The 19,626-nt window shown below is 40.7% G+C and overlaps 1 protein-coding gene across 4 annotated transcripts in view; it reads right to left on the minus strand.

Annotated features, from left to right (window-relative positions):
• Positions 1-13,036: 13,036 nt before the first annotated feature.
• Positions 13,037-19,626, minus strand: part of STON2 (stonin 2) — a 72,824-nt gene continuing 66,234 nt past the window's right edge. For 3 of the 4 annotated variants that reach the window (XM_032691415.1, XM_032691413.1, XM_032691414.1), the window contains exons 6-7: positions 18,765-18,967; positions 13,037-17,486 (exon numbers count right to left, since the gene is read on the minus strand). In XM_032691415.1, the coding sequence (XP_032547306.1) occupies positions 17,403-17,486; positions 18,765-18,967 (287 nt within the window). In that variant the 3' untranslated portion in view covers positions 13,037-17,402. Of the gene's footprint in view, positions 17,487-18,764; positions 18,968-19,626 lie in introns of those variants that run through there. The other variant, XR_004357659.1, reaches the window with a different exon arrangement.

Genomic DNA, 19,626 nt, shown 5'->3' on the forward strand with positions numbered 1-19,626 from the left:
GGGTGCCCGCCCCCGCCGCCATGACACCTACCGAGGCGGAAGTGCCCGCACGGGACTCGCACCGGCCGGGCCCTACCGAGGCGGAAGTGTCTCCCCGGAGCACCGCCCCCCGTGACGTAACGGGGTGCGCGGCGGGGGCGCTGAGGGCAGGGCGGTCCCGGGGTCGCCGCGGGACAGAAACGCGGAATCGCGTGGGTTGTAAAAGACTTGAGACTGTCGAGTCCAGCCTACGATCGAACACGCTGTCATTTAGACCGTGGCACTACCTGCCACGTCCAGTCTTTCCTTAAACACCTCCAGAGACAGTGACTCCACCACCTCCCTGGGCAGCCCATTCCAATATCTAGTCACCCTTTCCGTGAAAAAATTACTCCTCATGTCCAACCTGGCACCACTTAACATTATGTCCTCTTGTCCTATCACTTGTTGCCTCTGAGAAGAGACCGGCTCCCCACCTGGCTACAAACTCCTGTCAAGTAGCTGTAGAGAGCGATAAGATCCCCCTGAGCCTTCTCCAGGCTCCCTCAGCCACTACTCATGGGGCTTCTGCTCCAGATTCTTCAGCAGCTTCATTACGCTTTTCTCTGGACTCGATCCAGCACCTCAATGCCCTTCCTGAATTGACGGGCCCAGAACTGGACACAGAACTCGAGGTGCAGCCTCACCAGTACAGAGGACAATCACTTCCCTAGTCCCAGTGGCCACACTATTTCTGATACAGGCCAGGGTGCCATTGGCCTTCTTGGTCCCCTGGGCACACTGTTGGCTCATGTTCAGCCATGCCAGGGATGGAGCACTGGGACAGGGCCAGCAGCCCTTGGGGGGAACATGGCTGAGGCTGAGCCCCCTGTGCTGCCACCAGCACCAGGCTCCATACAAAAGCCTCACCTCAGCCCCGGGAGCTGCCTGCTCCATGACCATCAAAGACTGCAGGTGACCACTACAAGGCTCTTATCCTGACCCCTGCCCACTGTGGTGAGACCGGTGCCTTCCCTCACAAGCAGTTGAGAACAAGCTACCCCGGATGAGAGGCTACTGCCGTAGGCTGTGTGCCACCACCTGGACTGGTAACTGAGGCTGGTGCTGACCAGGAGGATGGAGTCAAAGCAATCTAAGAATTTACAGATGTCCTCCCTGAGGGTCTCAGCATGGCCAACAGGTGCTCACTGATCTGCAACACTGCCGCTTTTACCAGTTCCTCACAGAATCAGTGGCAATAGGATCTCCCAGCTGTGCAAGAGGTTGTCAGGGCCCTGCCAGCTGGCTTAACTTCCATTTTCCCCTCTTTATTGCCTTCTCTTCCATTCACTCTTTATCCCCTTTCTCTATAGCAACCTGTGAGAGGCATGTAATATGGGAAAATCTTCTCAACTATAAGTATATTGTTCCATCCAAGTTAACCACTGCCACCTTCGCTCAGTCCTTAGCACAGTTTCTGAACTCCACTCATCCCTTCGACCTCCACGAGTAACTCACCTGTGTAAGGTCCACTCAAGCATAAGTGAAAAATAACATTGTCTTGGCATACACAAGGCATAGCAGGTTCCATCTGTTCAATAGTTATGGTGGTGTAAACTATATTTGTTATGTTACCTTCAGCCTGAAGTCCTCTCTATTAACTATCCTAATCAACAAGTTCAGGAACTCCTGTCTGGTATCTTTTGATAGGGAGGAGTTTGGTAGTGGGTGTAGTAGGTACGGGAGGTCTTCCCTTCCCATTCCTTCAAACTTTTCATTTCTACAGTAACAAACACCTCCTTACCTGCTGGAGTACAGACTTTTTATGGGTCAGCTGATTAAGTCACTATTCACAGTGCATATTGCTGGAGCCCCAGGCAAAAAAATAGCATAGTTTATCCAGTTCTACCATTCTCACCTTTTTGCTGTAGTTTTCCACCTGCATAGCACAGCCAACAGGACTGAAGAGGATCTGCCCTATCGGAGGCCCTAATTCATGGTCTGATGAATGAATTACAGGGATCAGTTGAGGTGCTGGTGTTACTTGGCTTCCAGAGCCTCTGATAGGAAGGTAGTAATCTCTCACAGCAAGTCGGTACTTCATTGTGAAATGAAACTGCTGAAATGACTGGCATGTTACCAGGAAGGAATCAGATTGCCATTCATACCCTTCTTTCCAAAACAAGGCACTGCATGGCTACAGTTTCCTTCCTTGGAACCCCCTCCCAGTTTTTCAGGTTTTTTACTGAATGGTTAAAAAATTTAACCCATGGGCACATTAGCACTACTGTCTCAATCTGGTGTCATGCTATTTTCCACTGCCTTCTCAGAAGGTAAGACCTGTGTGCACAGCCCTCTCATAGTTTCTCAGGCACTAATATCCAGTTGTGGTGCAGCACTGCAAACCTCGAGTGCCTCTGAAGAACATTGTTGTGAACAAAATCAAGCCCTCACGAGAAATGCCCCATTGAGTCAGACTAATGGTCCATCTAATTCATGGCAATTCAGCTGCTGCCTGGGGAGACAAGGGAGTTAGCTGCTTCCTGAAATCTGTTCACCTTGGCTTTGCCCAGCATCATAGCTGCCTGCTGGATCGGTGTTAGGGGATTCTACTTCATTTAGCATTTTGTTAGGCTGGAGTAATGTACATGCTTATGTAGAGTACAGGAGCAAGGCTGCTGGTTGTGGTAGTATCAGAAGGCATAAGCTGCATAACAACATTACTTTTATAGTTAGCTGTCTTTATCTGCTGGCATTCTCCTTTGTTTGCTGGGCAAGCATGAATCTTACTAAGTTTGTGTATTAACCTGTCTGTCATCTTTCTCCCTGAGGTTTCTACAGCTCAGGGTGGCTTCACCAGGTTTATTAATAATGTCATCTTTACTGGTGGGTGGACACTTCTATTTTAGCTATTGTGCTGTCTAGACTTGAACCCCATAGTGATGATGGATATTACATCAAGAGCAAAGATGATGACATTTGGGTAAACTTTCCTTCGCTGCAAAAATTGTGCCAAGTATGAGATAGTGTAAGGAAAAGCAGATTTGTGCAAAAAATCAAAAACTGATCCTTGGTGTGTTAGAGGAGGAAATAAAATAGAAATGTTCCCACTCAATCCTAGACACAATCATATTTCTTTTTCTACCAGGTGTTTGAGACAAAGACAAATCACCTTTTACAGCTGACATTTTGCACTCAGAGACACAGCCTACGTTGAGTGCCATGAATGATTCCTGTCCTGTTCAGAAGCATCCTTTGCTTCTTCTCAGCAGAGCAAATGACTTACCACTGCAACAGTGACTAAATTAATATAAAGGGTCTAGTATATGGGGATATTTGTAGTTCATCTTTTTTGTGGTCCAGTAGGGAACTACACCTTTTAAAAGAGAGAATTTTGAAATTTTTTTCATTTTTGATATTTTGAAGTTTTTTGGTTCATCTGAAAATTATAAAAAAAAGAGAAATAAATCTGAAACTACTCTTCTGCCTCCTAGGAGCAGACTATGAGTATGCCTGATCTACACCCAGAGAAATCACTGCCAGATAATTTCTGATCATACATCAAAGAAGAGGTTAGCTAGTATGAGGTGTTGCTGAGACAGTGGTTTATGATTTCTCAGTTCTTGAAACAACAGAAAGCTCATTTTGTTGCTCACACTTGTGTAGCGTGATCATGTGGACTGGTTCCCCTTGTGCCCAGGGTGGGGAGGTGGTTGAGCAAACAAAACAAAAATTGGTTTTAACTATATTACTGGAGTGCAAATCTTAACATAGAGGGCAGAATGAGGCTCACCGTCAGCACACCTTCCAGAGTTGTCATCAATGTCTTGTCCATGTTACCAATCTGCTGTTGTAGTTGTGCTGGCAATGTCTCCCACTTCAGGAATGAAGACAACATACAATTTTCACCCAGTGTATTACACTCTTTCCTTAAAAACTAGCTAAGCTGCTGAACACTTTTGAGAAGGCTCTGGTAACATAATAGTCAAGGAAGTAAACTTTCTGACCCAATCTCTGAAATGACAGTTTTCCAGAAGAATGAGATACGCATTTAACTTTAAATTGTAGTAGTGTGTATTAAAGGGTAAAACAGGAACATACACAGAACCATGTCAGTCTAAAAAATGTTAATAGAGGAAAATGCTTCTTGAAGTTACGCTCACACATTGTGAGATTAGATCTTATTTTCACCTCTAAGTCTCTCACTGCTTCCATTCACTGTACAAAAGACAGAGTAAATAAAATTAAATAAAATTTGAGAAACTTTGTTTGTTTGTGCGTGCGTGGGTGGGGTTTTTGTTCTTTTTGTTTGGTTGGTTTTTTTAACTGTCCAACAGAGGTAAAAAAAAATAAAAATGGTGGCCCAAGCCACAATCCAAAATGTTGGGCAGAGGAAGAACTTAACAACAGATACATCATACTAAAGTTTTTCTGGATACAATCAGCCTTCAAGAGTCAAAAGAGATGCTGACACATAACGAAACTTATGTGATATGAGTTTCAAACAAACAGTGTTCAGGTATTGTATAAAAATTCCTTATTTAAATGATATAAAGTATATATTGAGTGACATTCTCCTAACAATCTACTCATCATGATCTAGTAGCTGGGAAAAACAGCCAGCAAACATGTTCCTCTTGCCTTCAGCATTAGGTTTTCCAAAAAAGTTCTTTTAACAAGGCAGAAATTGAATGAAGTAGCTCACATCACCCTTATTGGAAAGCATCTCTATTGGTCTAGTTGAATTTGCTCTCATATTTAGAATTTGAAGCACAGCAATATGCTTTACCAAAGCACACTAACACCAGATTTAAGGGTCTAATATATACACCATTCAACAGCCCTCCTCACAGCCCACAGAGAGACAAATCTTGTCATCCTATAGCAATGTATTTTGTCTCTTGTGACCTTGTGGAGGGCAGAAAATGTTTCAGCAAAGTCTCATCTTGAAGTGCTAGAGCAGCAAGACCTTCAAGAAAATCTTGCTACACATTAAGCTTTTATTTCATGATTAGAGTTTTAGAGTCTCAGACTTACTCTGCTCTTACCAAGTGCTTACTTGAGCAAAGTAGGAAATACAAACAATTTTTCTCTAGTATAGGCAGTTTACTGTCAGAATATGTATAGTTTGAAAACAACTTGTATATACACCTGTCTCATTAGAGCATGTTTAAACTGGGCAATAAGACTCTGTGCTTAGTTATACAGTCAGAGCCACTTAGCTACCAAGGTTAGAAAGTCATTTTCTCTCCCCCAAACAAAATACCCAACTTGCATCTTCAAGGAAGACCACATTAGCAGGTCACTGTAACCCCTTCTGTCCCCATCATCCCCTTCATCCCCTTCAACAGACCTCTCAGGCCTTCAAACACTGAAGAATAGCACCACAAAACCTAGAGGACTGATCAGAGACTTTCTTCTAAAGTTGACACTAACTGCTGGACTCTCTCCCCTCAACACTAGGATTTTTCCTCTAGCAGAATCCTAGTTCCCTCTCTGATTTATACACAAACTCCATGTCAGATTTTGCAAAACTATTCCTTTTATAGTACCACTTGTGCCTCCTCTGCTTGGGGAATTGACTTTCCTTAATCTCCTGCAAAAAAATAATTTCACACTTGTGCACCATGGTCTTTATAACAGCTGTTTCTAGTAAATGATCAGCTACAGCTGGAGGAGGCAAGTTGGTCTTTTCCAGGCTGTTACCATGTGCTGCACTTGTTTACACCTTAGCAGAGGTTTTTGCCATCATGGATTTGTGGATCAGATATTGGTTTTTTCATGTTTCTGGTTGACAAAACTCTACTTAATTGGTAAAGGCAAAACTTAATTGAGACACTGGCCCCGTCTTTCCCACGACCCCAAGCATTCAGTGATAATGAGGATTTCAGGCATTCGTACTTCCTTCCCATACCACTGTGTGCTCGTTCTGTCCCTGTGTCACCGCGCTCTGCTTTTGCAGTTGTGCCAGTTCCTTGCTGTGCTTTTTTTTTTTTTTCCCTATGCTGGCTAATTTTTAACCTGGATCAGTTTCCTATCTGGCTCATAGGGCAGCCCTACAAAAGACGCGTTAGTGCGACTGAAAGAGCTGACAGGAGTAGAAATAAGTGATCAGAGGAGGAAATGCTTCAAAACAACATTGTTGCCAAATGCTTTGTCATGTAGAAAAGTCTCCAGGCTTCCTTTTATTGAAGAAGAATTGGCCATTACTAAAATGCACACCCCGCTTGCTCTAAGAAAGCTCTAATGCTTGTAGGAGGAAGATTACTGGTCTTAGGGCACGGACCACCCCTTCATTTTTCTCATGTATATACATGTTTGACCTAATGCTTAACTCTCCGCAAACTGAATGATTCATAATTTGGATACAGAGTAGCCATTCTTAAATAGCTAAAAAAAGTCCCTAAAATTCTGAAGGTTAGAGCTTCTCTGAAAGGGTGTGAGCTAAAGGAGTGCCATAGAGTTACACATTCTACATTATTACCTTGGCGAAGTGCTTTTTAAGTAGTAACATTAATCACTGAGACTGTGACTATTATGAATGAAAGCTACTCAACTGTTATGAGGTTCTGACAACAGCCAAAATATTACTGGCTCTGATCCATAAAGCCAAGCATCGAAGAAGTTAGATAACAAAAAACCCCAGACTTAAAATACCAATTAATCTCCTTACAGGCAATGTCTTACTTTAGTGAGCCAAAGCAGAGCCTTACCTAGCATGCTGATAAATGTTTTTACTGACTACTGCCACATATTCCAGGCAGCAGCTATGATGTGCAAAGATCCACAACAGAAATTAATTAACTTCAGCAAAGTTTTTCCTGATATATACAAGCATCAGTGAGTGAAATATTCATAGAGAAAATTTTTCAGAGTGATCTATATAGTGTGCCTTCAGAAGCCTTACATACATCAGGCTCCATGTGGTGACTTAGGACAAAGTAATTCCTCTGGGGTATGCCAGAATACAAATATGCAGTGTATAACTATGGCATGGTGCTGGCCTGTGTGCATGATAACCCTGTGATTCCTTTGGGAGCATGTGTTTCCCTGGCCTCAGCTTCCCTGTCACAGCTGGCAGAATGGGAGACAGCACAGAGGCTGCCACCGCCAAGATGTGCTGTCGTGTATTTTACTCAGCGGTTTGTCCCTCAACCCCATGCTCACATGTCCGCTAAAAGTGGTTTTGTGCAAGGTAGGTTTGCTCCACCTTAGATACTCCCTGCCTCCCACTTAATAAGTCTGTTCCTTTGTGCCCGAGTGAGTGGCCTTGCAAACCACACAAGCTTCTGAATTGTTGAGAATCTCATAGACCTGATTTAAGGGCCCAGAGTCTACAGCTTTCATGAAAAAAACATGGGTGTGTCCTACATTTTGCTGCCCATTCAGAGGTGATCATATGTCATATGTCCCTTCTGGGACCCAGCATGAGAGGCATCAGGCAGAGATGACATTTTTCCTTTTTTTTTTTTCTTTTTTTTTTTTCCCCTTGATGAGTCCTAGGGTTGTTTTTCAAGGACTGGGTGGAATTTGCAGAAAACCACTCCAGTTCAGTTTTGGCCGAGTTCAGTGTTCCCAGTGAGGAACAGTGAACATGAACTCAGCCGGAGACAACCTATGGCTTATGAGCAGTTAACGTGGAGTTCACAATCTGTGGCTAATTACCTAACTGCAGAGCTGCACTAGTGTGAGAATTGCTGGGCAGCTGGAGCCCCTGGCTTTGAGAGAAAGGAAAACAGCAGGAATAAGCCAGCCCAACTCATCCTGTAACGGAGCAAAGCATTTATTGCCATTCCTAACCTGTGACCCATTTCCAGAGCTCCTCTCTGCTCCAGTCTTCATGGTAACTGATGTATAACTCGGATTCTCTGCCATACCAAGATTTTGACATCTGCAAATGTGTAAAAAAAATGGGAAGCTGCCCTTATAGACTGGAGCTCACATTTTCCCTCAGCTGCTTGCTCCTACTCCCTTGTCTTGCTGCTTTGGATGAAAGATAGTTATTCCATCTTAAGTATCATCTTCCACTACAAATCTTCCTAGACCTGCAATACAGCCTACTGTCATCAGCTGTCTCATTTCTCTTACAAGGACTCCTGGCAGATTAGGAGTCAGCATAGCTGTGTCTCTCTTGAAAAGAACTATTTCTAACGAGGCATCCCATCACATCCACTATACCTGCAATTTTGTTTGCCCTGTTTTATGGTATGGGCAGAGCACCCGCTGAGCAGAAAACAGAACTTCCAGTTTATAGAATTTTCAGGCAGCTGCATTTGTGCTGGAAGGACTGCTCCATGCTCTGACCCAACTGTTCAGATGCAGACACACTGTTAACAGTTGTAGGATGAGGACCCAAGGCTGCCTTTGTTGGATGTGTTCTGTACGCACCAGCGATGATTTTTCCCAAGAAATTATAGCTGTCACTGCAGCCAGCCCCTGGTAGAGTCTGTACTCTGACCTCAGCTGAGCTCAGCTCCCATGAATGTGGCCAGCTGTCAAGGAGGTGCTGATGGATATGATCAAATGGGAAGCAGATGAGAGTACCTTCAAAGCCAAAGTGATGATATCTCTATCCACATCACTCTAAATGTATCAGTGGTCAAAGCAAGTTCCTTGCCCTGCTGCCAAAGCTAGATGAAACTGGAGATGAAACTGGAGGATGGAACCAAGTAACAGTGGTATAGAACTACAGAGTCACTTTCTTTTAGACCTGACAAAGCAAGATGACCAGCAATTGTGTTTAAGCTGTGCAGCTTATTCTCTCTCCATTACCGTAGAATTCTGCTGCAAATTTCCATGTCCCTCCTGCCTAGTTTCCAGTAATGGCTTTCAAGACACAATTCATATTTCTTTCCGAATGTTGTGTCAGTAAATGGGCTATATTGATATCAGTGTAAATTGCAAAGGAATAAAGAAGGGCACAGAGTAGGTGCATTCAAGTTAAATCACCCTACAAATGCTGTAAGTCTGCTAAGGACCCTGAAGGAAGAAGATGTTCTGGTTTAGGGAAACAGTGGAGGAACATTAGATCTGCGTTGAGCTGGGGCTCTATCATTCCAAGGCATTGATTTAATGATAACTTGGTTTTCTTATCATGAGAGGAACAGTGCTTTATTTGATTTACCTCTTCAGATAGCTTGATTTCCTAATGTTTGAAAAGGATCATGTGATATTCAAATGGAAGGTGATAGGAAAGAACAAAGTGATATCCTAAAATGTATAGGCCATGAGATTTTGCTCTACTTGAAAATACCAAATCCCCTGGGGTATATCTTAGTAACTCCTAGGTGGAGCTCATACATTTGGATGACTTGAATGCTAACATTCAGACTCAATTATAAAATGTAACCAGCATGAATTACTACAGATTTTATCAAACATGTTCAGTTGTTCCCATATGAATGTGAAAAAGAATTTCGTCCTTAGGTAGACATTTTTTTTGATGGGAGATTCCTGACATAATGGGTTTTTTTTGTTAAACTTGAGGAGGAGACATCAGGAAGTTAACTATCAGGAAGGTAACCAGCATGAACTCTGATTGTGGCTGCACTGGTAACCAGCATGAACTCTGATTGTGGCTGCACTGTAAATGTTTCTTTTCCAAGACAAAAGTAAAAGATGTAGCCACAAGAGGGAGGCAGAACTCCTATGCCAGTATAGTAAACCCAGTAGAAAACAAATCAGAGAAATGTGTTCTAAAATTTTCCCACTTTGAGCTACAATTGTCCAGCAGCTCTCACATTGAGAGCAATGACCATTGGCTGTAACGTCTATAAAAATGGGCTCACAATACATAGCAATCATTAAATTAACATAGGCTGAAAATTAGTCTATAATACATAATTTTCTTAAACCTAAAAATTAGGTTAGAAACTACTTCAGGAGAGATTTTTTTCATGTGTTTTTTTGTAGATAGGAAGGAAAACTGTCCCTATTCTTCAAAGGCATATAGTTGTATTCTTGCCAGGCTTTAATATAGAAGGATCATTTTGTTTCAGGAAGGAGAGTTTTTATAACAATTTGCTTCTTAGTAAATACAGCACAAGGATGTATTTAAACACTTCCATAGAACCTCAGCAAACAGATAAGGCACTATCCTCAAATGGTGTTATTACTTATCCTATTAAATACTTTCACTGGACAACAGGCCTTCTAGATTCAGTGAGCTCAGCAGAAAAAGCAATTTGTATGGAGAGGGTAGGTCTGGTGTCTAGTGCATGCTCCAAGGACTATTTCCATAATATACTCAATAGAATTTCGGAAACTGTACTCAAGGATGAACAAACCCAGTCAGTACCCTAAGTGCTCAAAGCCTTCAGTTCTTTTCAGTCTTGAATTGTCTCTACCTCTGTACTTACCCTCTAGGTAGTTTCAAACAAGGAGGAGAAAGGGACCCCAAACCCATTTGCTTCCCAGCACTGCAGTGTTCTGACCAGTGCACAGGTTTATAGAATAAATAAATACTCATTCTGAGCATAGCAGCAGGTTGGAATCCTCAAGAGGGGGAGAGTAGGAAAATGCCTGGCTTGGAAACCCAAGCTGGACTAGGCTGTATAGAATTGTGGTAGTTTGAGGCACACACAGGAACAGTAGGTGCCTGCAGACATCTTTCATACAAATTTATGAGAGCTTCTGGGAATTTTGGTACTCCCAGAATAAAGCAGTTGCATGGGGGTTGACCAGATGGGAGTAGTGGGCTTGGCTGCCCAGACTTGGACTGAGCCCCAGTGGCATATCACGGGACAGTGGGGGGGGGCTGTCTTTTAAAATAGCAGCCAGAAAATAAAAAGATCAAACTTTTTTGTCAACTTGTTCTTCCCATCATACAATGCATAACTGTATAAGTCTATGCGTGCCTATACAACATACACATATGCTTTGTTTTTTAATAGACAATAGTTAAATGTTAAATCCTTTTACAGGATTTTCTGCTGGAGGTATTTAAAGAGCTTTATGGATGTAAATTTAAACTGAATATGTGCATGACTGTGCATACAAGTAAGGACTACTTAGGTGAAAAAGATTAGTCAACACAACTGAAAAATTAATTTCTCTCTTGTCCTTTTCTCAGCTAAACATGGAATCAGCGGAGGTAGTCAACTCTTAAACCCGATTTTGAGATTTAACTGGTTTCCAGTGTGTTAACAACAGGCAAAATTCTGCATGGGGTTCACAGGCCTGAAAATCAGTGAGACTTGTGATTCATCGAGGCTGCTCAATGCAGTGGGTCAGTGGTCCAGGCAAAAACCTGGCAGTGATCACTAGGCAGCAACCATCCCTTTGCTCCTGTTAACCCAGGGAGCGTGACCATGGAGCTAAATGCCTTACTGTTCCAATCCATGGTTCATTTCTCCAGGTAGGACCCACACCACAAACCCCAGCTTACCCAGCAGAAATGTCATAGTCAACTCACATTCATCATGCTATGTCCGTTGGTCCTGTACAATTTGAAAGCTGATTCTGACAATGTGGTTCAGTTCCAAATCCACTTCTGTTTGTTCACAAACCTTCCAATCTTTCATAACATTCATACGGATTTTTACACTATTTTTTCCCAGGGTCAGTCTTTGTAGACTGGGACTCCCCAAGTCACATTTTTTTGCATAGTTCCTCATTTGTCACAAGTCATGATGTATTAGCACACATTTTTCTCTGTTGAGACTGTAACTTCAGCGTATCTTATTTTGCCACCCGCACTCCCCTGGGTGTTCCTCTCACACCAACTGTCACTTCCTGACTGCCAGGGCAAAGGGTACCTGTAACAGCTTGGGGGAAAAAAAAAAGCCTGCTAACTGATACATTGAGAAGCAAGATTTTGATCAAAAGGAGATGGAGACAGGGGGTGCCATAGCGGTCAAACTCCCTTAATCTCAGCTGAAAACTGTCTGGACTAGATGGTGAGGGCAATCATGGCAATAAAGAGCAGTGAGAGAAAATTCTGGTGTTTTTTCTCTGCAAATGGTGCTATCTCACTCTAGGGTACACATTTGTTTGGGTAGACATTGCAGTGGCACTCTGACTTCTCCATCTCTTGTGGGGTGTTATTTTGGCTTATCTCTAAGAACTGCACTATTGCCAAGGAACTCTGAGCTCTCTGGTTTCAAACTCTCATTTTTGTCTTTAATTTTCATTTAAAAACATTTTGTATATTAGCAAACTATCATGTTTAATATAGTCCTACCCTCCCAATTTTATAGGATCATTTCCAAATGTCACTGAATATCTGAATTACAGTAAATAAACTGCTATTACTAACAGACCCTGAATCTTTTTAAACTTTTCTTTTTTCTTCTGGCTGACCTGATTTAATCTTGAATAATGAACATGAGGCATCATTCCCTGTGTACATCCATTTTCTAATACTGTAAAATGGTTGATTTACTGTCAGTTGTACTGAGGCTTCCTACAGAGAATGTGCTGATCTCAAAGCAATAATCTAAACACCACTTGCGGTGGGTATCTGATTTTCTTTGGTCAAGAGTGCCCAGCTCTTCAGTCTCATATAGGGAATGCTTTTGATAAAGACAGCAGACTGAAGGGGTCTCAGTGACTGTGAGAGAAGTGGAAGGATGTATGAAATGATACATGGCTTACTCTACTTTGAAAGAACACAGGGGATCATAGCAGAGAAATCCGTAAGTACTTCAGACCATATCCTTATACTTGCTTTGCAAACAGATGTTCTGATCACAGGAAGACACCACCCTTTCAGGTACTCCTGGCTTTAGTGGTCAAAGAACAGAAGAGACCACTGAGCAGAAGCTTCAGTCCTCAATTACTTTGTTTCAGGATGGTTTTGTTCATATGTTGGAACATCTTCCATATTATGTCAGTACTGTTCCACACACCTGTTACATGGCTCAGGCTCTAGGCCTGCTCCATTTCCTTTGTAGTCTGTCTTTTAATCTGGAGATCAAATTAAATAATCTCTTCACTGTATGCAGTCCCGTTACTTCTAATTTATATTGTTCTTTATGTCATTCAAAACATCACCTTTTCCTCTTCTGAATTCAAGGCCTCTGATTTATCAGAATGTACAGCACATATAACTTTCAATTTCACAGTGAAAATGAGGATATGCTGTTTCATCTTAACATTTATTTAAGTTTTCACATAGTTTAAACAAAACAACATCCCATTTCAACTGATAAAATAAAAAGACCAAAAAAAATAAACCACTTCTACAAAGTTAGCCAGTGTATAGACTTACTTATTTTACAAAACAAAAAGGAAGGAACATGTTACAAAATAATAATCAAGCCAATCATCAATGTCAATAGTGCAAAGAATGAATTGCAGTATGAGAGAGAGAGAGAGGGAGGGACGGTAGGACGGATGGGAGGATGAATGGATGGATGTGTGAGTGGCTAGCTGGCTAAATAAAACAGGAAGATTAGGAACAGTTGTGCCTGTTACACACAGAATTTTGTGTCTCAGACATGTCATGATGTAGATTTAACTTTAGTGGCAGAAGATGGTAAGTACTTGATCCATAAGTGATCTCTTGTGTGCTGCAAATTCTTGCCCTGGCCAGTTCTGGAGATGAATATAGCTATAAACACCAACCGCTAAGAGTCACTGAAAGGAATTTTTCACTATCTGGAACAAAGGTGACTTATCAAGGGCTTGATTACTGCACTCAAGGGCCAAGGAATTACTGAAAATTTTATGCAAGCAACGGAGTAAGTACCTCCAGGCTGAACTTTGTACATCTTTTCCTTTGCTCTTTTACATGCAATTGCTCTCTATCCTGGAAGGTCAATGTTCAAGAGGGACTTTTAGCAGCTACTAAATAATGTGGACAGAGAGACCAACAGGTCTTATTGATTAAATATGTCAGCCAGTAACCCACCAGAAAAGGAAAATTATTTATGCAATGTTTCTGATGATACAGTTATATCTGTCTCCTTCATGGATAACTAAATTCGAGTCTAAATAAAAACTAGAACAAAAATAACAGAAGTCAGTTATAGTATTTATCATCTGAATTTACACATTTTCCTTTTCTAGCAGAGTGTCCATAGTTAATAAATGCAAGAGGCATTAACTAAAATACACTCAGCTGCCTGGAGATGTTGTTCATCTTTACCTCTTGTGATCAAAGACACTTTATTTTTCTAGGCAAAATTCCATACAATAGCTCAAGTCTTACCACAGTACAAAAATTAAACAAAACAATAATGAGAAATAGAAAGAGGGCTGAAAGTAAGAATACCTTCAGGGAGTAAATGTAGGCTTACCTTGAAGGCACATTTCCTGCATGGAGTGTCTGAGTACTACAAAGCTTTCAAATAAACCAAAGGACAGTGATTGCATTTTTCTCAAAAGAAGTATTAATCTGAAACTAGTCAGAGATTTTTCTGCAAGATTTAAAAAAAAAAAAAAAAAGAAAAATCATCCCCACTTAGCTTATCTCTAAATAATTTCAGCTACTCTCAAAACTCACATAGCTCAGATCTTGTCCCTCACTCCCATCAACAGTCTGTTCAGATTAATACTATACTCCTATGGATGAAGAGTACATGGTTCATGTACATAAAGTTCATGCATGACAGTGTCTAACACTGAAAAATTGGCACAGTTTAATCAATAAAGAACAGTGGAAGCCTCATTAAGGGCACTTAGGATCCCAGTGTTCAAATGCTCAGTGCTCATAATGGTGCTGAACTGGTGACACCAACGCTAGATTTTCTAAAGGTTTTGGTTGTGAGCATTTTTTTGAAAAATCAAACAACTGACTCCTGTCTTTTAACAGGAAATAAGGTCTTTTGAAACTCTGTCTGTGGTATTCATGCTAAACTCTTGAAAACTCAATGGGAGAAACATCCAAAAAACTCTCTTTGGAGATCAGAATGGATTAAAATGACTTTCATATAAACCAGAACACTTTTCCAGTTTTGCCTGCTTAGCTCCATGAGGATTGGAAGAGATACTTCAGTGTACAACTAACTACAAAAGAAAGATTAAATTCAGGTCCATACTCTTTCTTTCATTCATTGATTCTGAATTTAAAAAAAAAAATCAATGATAAACTGGTAGAAAAATGAAGTAAATCCAGAAACCTCCAATATGTTTATCTTTCAGTTTCTGGGGCATGAAGTATTCTGTGGCTTAAATATGATAGAGGCTGAATGGCTTAAGAATTCAACAGAGGTAGAAAATGATATTCCTTTTATTTTCTTCCCTCCTTAAGGAGTACAACATAAATTTATTTGTCTTACCTATCTGTGTGTCCATGGGTTGGGGGGCAATAGGCAAAAATTAAGACTCTGAGCCTACAGGTCAGAGTAGGAAATCTCCCACCATTTCTTTCACAAAACATTCTCACACTTCTTCAGTAACATCTCAGCACTCCTTCAGCTTGGTTTTCTTGGATTTCTTTACAGCTCCTTGTACACTAGGAGCTGTAGTGGAAAACAGGAAAAATACCCAGAAGTTCTTTGACTGCCTTTGAACAGAAGAATGAATTTTTTAGAGAGGAGTTGCCATGCAACTTATCACAGCCAGCCGGTAACAGAGCTGACAATCAGTCACAAATTCAGCCCTTGGGGCTGAATCATTTAATAATATCAGTAATTTTAATCCACTGATCTCAAAATTCCTCATAAAAATTAATAGCATTCTTCCATTTACAGAAGGATGTTGCAAATGCTTAGTACTTACTGGTGTGCTCTGAGGAGCTTGAGTAGGGCTACCTGCAACAGAGTATCACATGTTTATTAAGAAGACCTAGAAGGACTGAGACTTTACATATTTACAGTGGTGTACCTGTGTTAAGTATGTATCACCAGGATGATATAGGCTTGAAATTTAGGTTCATATAAAAAGGCATTTATAAGTTCCCTATAATTTGTTTTAAATTCTACAACTACCAGTTTCAGACTCAATGTAATTAATCTCATGTTTTATCTGGGATTTTAACATTGTAGTAATTTTCATAGTAGTCATGGTGAAAGTATTAAATCAAGAGTGTATTAATTTTCTGTTATACTCACTGTAAAATAAAATAAATTTATAAAAAAAGCTTTCATTTTAATTCACTATGATTTTAAATTACATTGCCAAGGCTTTCCAAATATGTATTTTAAAGTCAGTAGTAACCTTTCAAAAGACAAATGATTTAATAAATTATTTTTTTACATTTAAAATTACAAGACAAAATATTACACAAGCCATAGAAACAACTAAAAATGGGTACTTTTAACACTGTTTTCTCTGAAAATATATGTGAGTGATTTATGTCTTCTGCATTTTTATTTAGAAAGAAGTTTTAAGACTTGCTGTTACTTCCAGCCAAAGTGGAGATTAAAAAAATCTCCGTAATAGAAGCATGTTGTTATTTTTTGGAAAAGATTTTGGGGCCCAGTTAATGGGAGTATTATGAAGATATAAGTTACTTATATTGTAGGTTCAAGAAAGAACATGAAAATAATATTGCGCTGCATGGACTTCCAAGGATTTTCAGAAGAGCAAACAACATTGTCTCTTAAAGTAATTGTGTTATGACATTTTCAATAACCACCCACCTCACCCATCCAAGAAAATATATAAACCCCCTCAAACCCAAAACTAACCCCCCATGTTTTTCCCTTAAATATCTTTCTAGGCAGGAATGATCTAATCTTAGCAAAGTCTCTCCTGTATCTCCTCTGTTATAACACACATTCCCTGTTGCTAGCAGCCATAACCACGTTCAGTCAAGATATCAGAACAGCTCAGAATAAAAAAATAAAAATTTCAAGAAATTGCAGAGGCTTTCTTGTAACTTGTGCAGACCCCACGAAAATGTGCACAGTGACGTCATTTTGAGGGAGGAGACAGGAAGGGGTGAACAGAAGAACAGCTATGTAATTGTCTGTCCTGTCTGTAGTTCGTCAGCTTAAACACAGAGATCATTCTCTATGTTTATGTTGCAGAGTGTGTTGATTCTCCAGAATGATGCTCAGGGTTTTCACTCTGTTGACCACTCTGAAAAGGAGATTTTATATAATTTTTCACTTGATGTTACCTGGATTTTATTTTGGCAGTTCAGAAGGAAGTGATTCAGTCAATGACCAAACCAAAAGGCATATAAATAAAATGCTTAATGTAGGAGGGCGAGATTGTAAGTGAGATAAAGGCTGCTTTCTGGTGTGGCTGTGATGGTTGCCAGACCATACTTCAGTGCAGAACCTAGATGGTGAAGAGGCAGAAAAGGCAGGCTTGACTCTACAACTGTACTTGTATCCTTCCAGAAAAAGCCCAAGGGTCTGCTCCAAACAAACCGCTGATGAGCTTCTTCTCAAAGTATGGATCATCACACAGCAAAAATTAATACTCTTCAGAGTATTATTTTAAAAGTAGTACTCTATAATTTAACAGAAAAATACCCAAACCCTGCAAGTCCTTTCTTTCAGGTCTGTTAGTTTGACCACCCCTCTTGGGACTTGCAGACTGATCTTCCTTCACTGCGTAGCACATTCATTGACATTTGCTGTATTTTCTCCCTTCAGATCCTCATTCAAGCTTTTTTTCTGCTCTATTTCAACCTGACAGAAGAAAAAGAGGGAGAACATTTGTAATGAGAAAGGAAAACAAAAGAGTCAAAAATCTTCCTCAGTGGCGGTTTGTGTCCTGCTCAGGTGAACTGAGAGGGTTGTGAAGAAAAATAGACTGAAAATCAAGGAAAGTTGGATTTTATTTACTATAAATATTTTAAGTCTAATCCAAGCAGTTCTACAATTCAACAGTGTCATGAAATCATTTCCAGAAGAGATAATGCATGCAGAGAACTGGTATCACATGATTTTTTATTCATTATCGTTCCCAGATGTACTCTGAATCCAAACCCAGAACCAAATCTGCAGATGATAAGTGGCCTCCTAAGTGACAGCAGAAAACCAGCCTAAATTTTAAACTCTGCAAAGACTGATGTATAAAGCAAAGAGATTAATTTTCTAGAAGATCTTGAGTTGGAAGGGACCCATAAGGATCATCAAATGCTCCTTGAGGCACTGCCTAACACCAACCCAAACATCAGCACCCTCCCTGCTGTCCTCAGGTTCAGAGGTGCTTTGGCTTAGAGATACCAATTTGTATTGATACAGGGCCAAGGGTATCTATATTTGGGTCTTAAATTTCTACATCTCTGAAAACTCAGGAATAATCCACTGTTTAATTCTTAAAAGGGATACTTAGGAAGATCAAATACCATCTCCAGGGAATTTAAGAGACTATTAAAAATGTAATTACAATTACCAGTAAAAATATTTGCCATGAGGATCTTTTCAGACTCTCTCATCATTGCTCTTAAAGAAGGCAGGTAGGATTCCCATTTCTCTTCCAAGTATTCAGCTAACACGCAAATTTACTGAGATTCTTGGCAGGTATATACATAGTGTACTTTCCCATCTGCTCCTCTCCTTAGGGCAGGCAGGAGGAAGAAATATTTAAGCAGAGAAATAATGTGATCCTTTTGTCTGCTGTAGGACTCCCACTGTAGCACTCTCACTGGAGGTGCTATGAAGAGCAGCAAAACTCCCTGTTCACACTTGTACCATATCAGCTAATCCCAGCAGCTGGCTGTGTGCATGCTTTTACACAGGCAACTGCAAGCAAATTTATTTCATCTTTGCTGAAGGATAATCCTGCCTGTTTGCCATGAATCAGTAGCACATGGGTGACACATGGGTAGCTACTGCAGACAGCCTGGCATGTGCCAAATTCCCACCTCATTTGGCTGTGGTATTTTATTTGTCTGCTCACACTTTTCAAGACAATGAAAGTATGCAGTGTAACCATGGTGATTGCCACATGCTCAGTTTTACCTTGTAACTGTAGTGTGCTGAATAGTTGACCCACTTCCTCACATCGGTCTTGTCCTCAACAGAGATGGACCGAACAGCAGCTTTGGATGCAGAAGTAGTGGGCATGTCAAATTCCACATCTACATAGCGGACAAAACTGGAAGGCACTTCCCGGTCAGAGCCAAGCTCTAAGTGACAGAAGAAGCAGTGAGGATGGCCAGAAGCTGGAAAAAGAGAGCAAACAGTAACGCAAGTAGCTTTGGATGAATGAGAAAACAACACCTAGGAGAAAGCAGCATCATTAAGCTGCAGGGAACCAAGAATCTCCCCAGGTGAACTAGTTCACAGCAAGTGACAATATCTTACCTGTTTCAATGCTGTTGAATTTACCAAAGTAATTAAACAAAATGCAAAAAGGACTGCCAATTAATCTAGTTTGCTTTCAGTGGGTGAAAATACAAGAAGTAAATTGAGCACAGTAGGGCAAAGATATTTGTCCTCTTCTGGTTCCTTCATTGTCTGTAACATTGGGGCACCCCTTCTGAGATGTTATGAAATTATAGCAAGGGAAAGAGGGATTTGGAGATATTGCACATGCATTTGAAATTTTCATCTCAATTTTTAGTAAAAGAAAATGTACTGGATAAGCTTAAATAACTTTCCTGGGTTCAAAAAGCAAATTTGTGCAAAGCTACAGAATAACTGTTTGTTCCTCACTCTCACCTGTGACATGGTGGCTAATTATTAAAGGTGGCAAGGTGATGTGTTTAGCTCTGTCATCTGTCAAAGATAACCTTTGTTATTATTTTTCTTCTTTGGTTTGCTGGACAGCAGTTATGTTTAAAAACTAAAGTAGGGAATTCTAGTCAAGCTAGGTTGGTTT

The sequence above is a fragment of the Chiroxiphia lanceolata genome, chromosome 6, assembly GCF_009829145.1.
Source record: "Chiroxiphia lanceolata isolate bChiLan1 chromosome 6, bChiLan1.pri, whole genome shotgun sequence".
In the NCBI taxonomy this organism is placed as follows: Eukaryota; Metazoa; Chordata; class Aves; order Passeriformes; family Pipridae; genus Chiroxiphia; species Chiroxiphia lanceolata.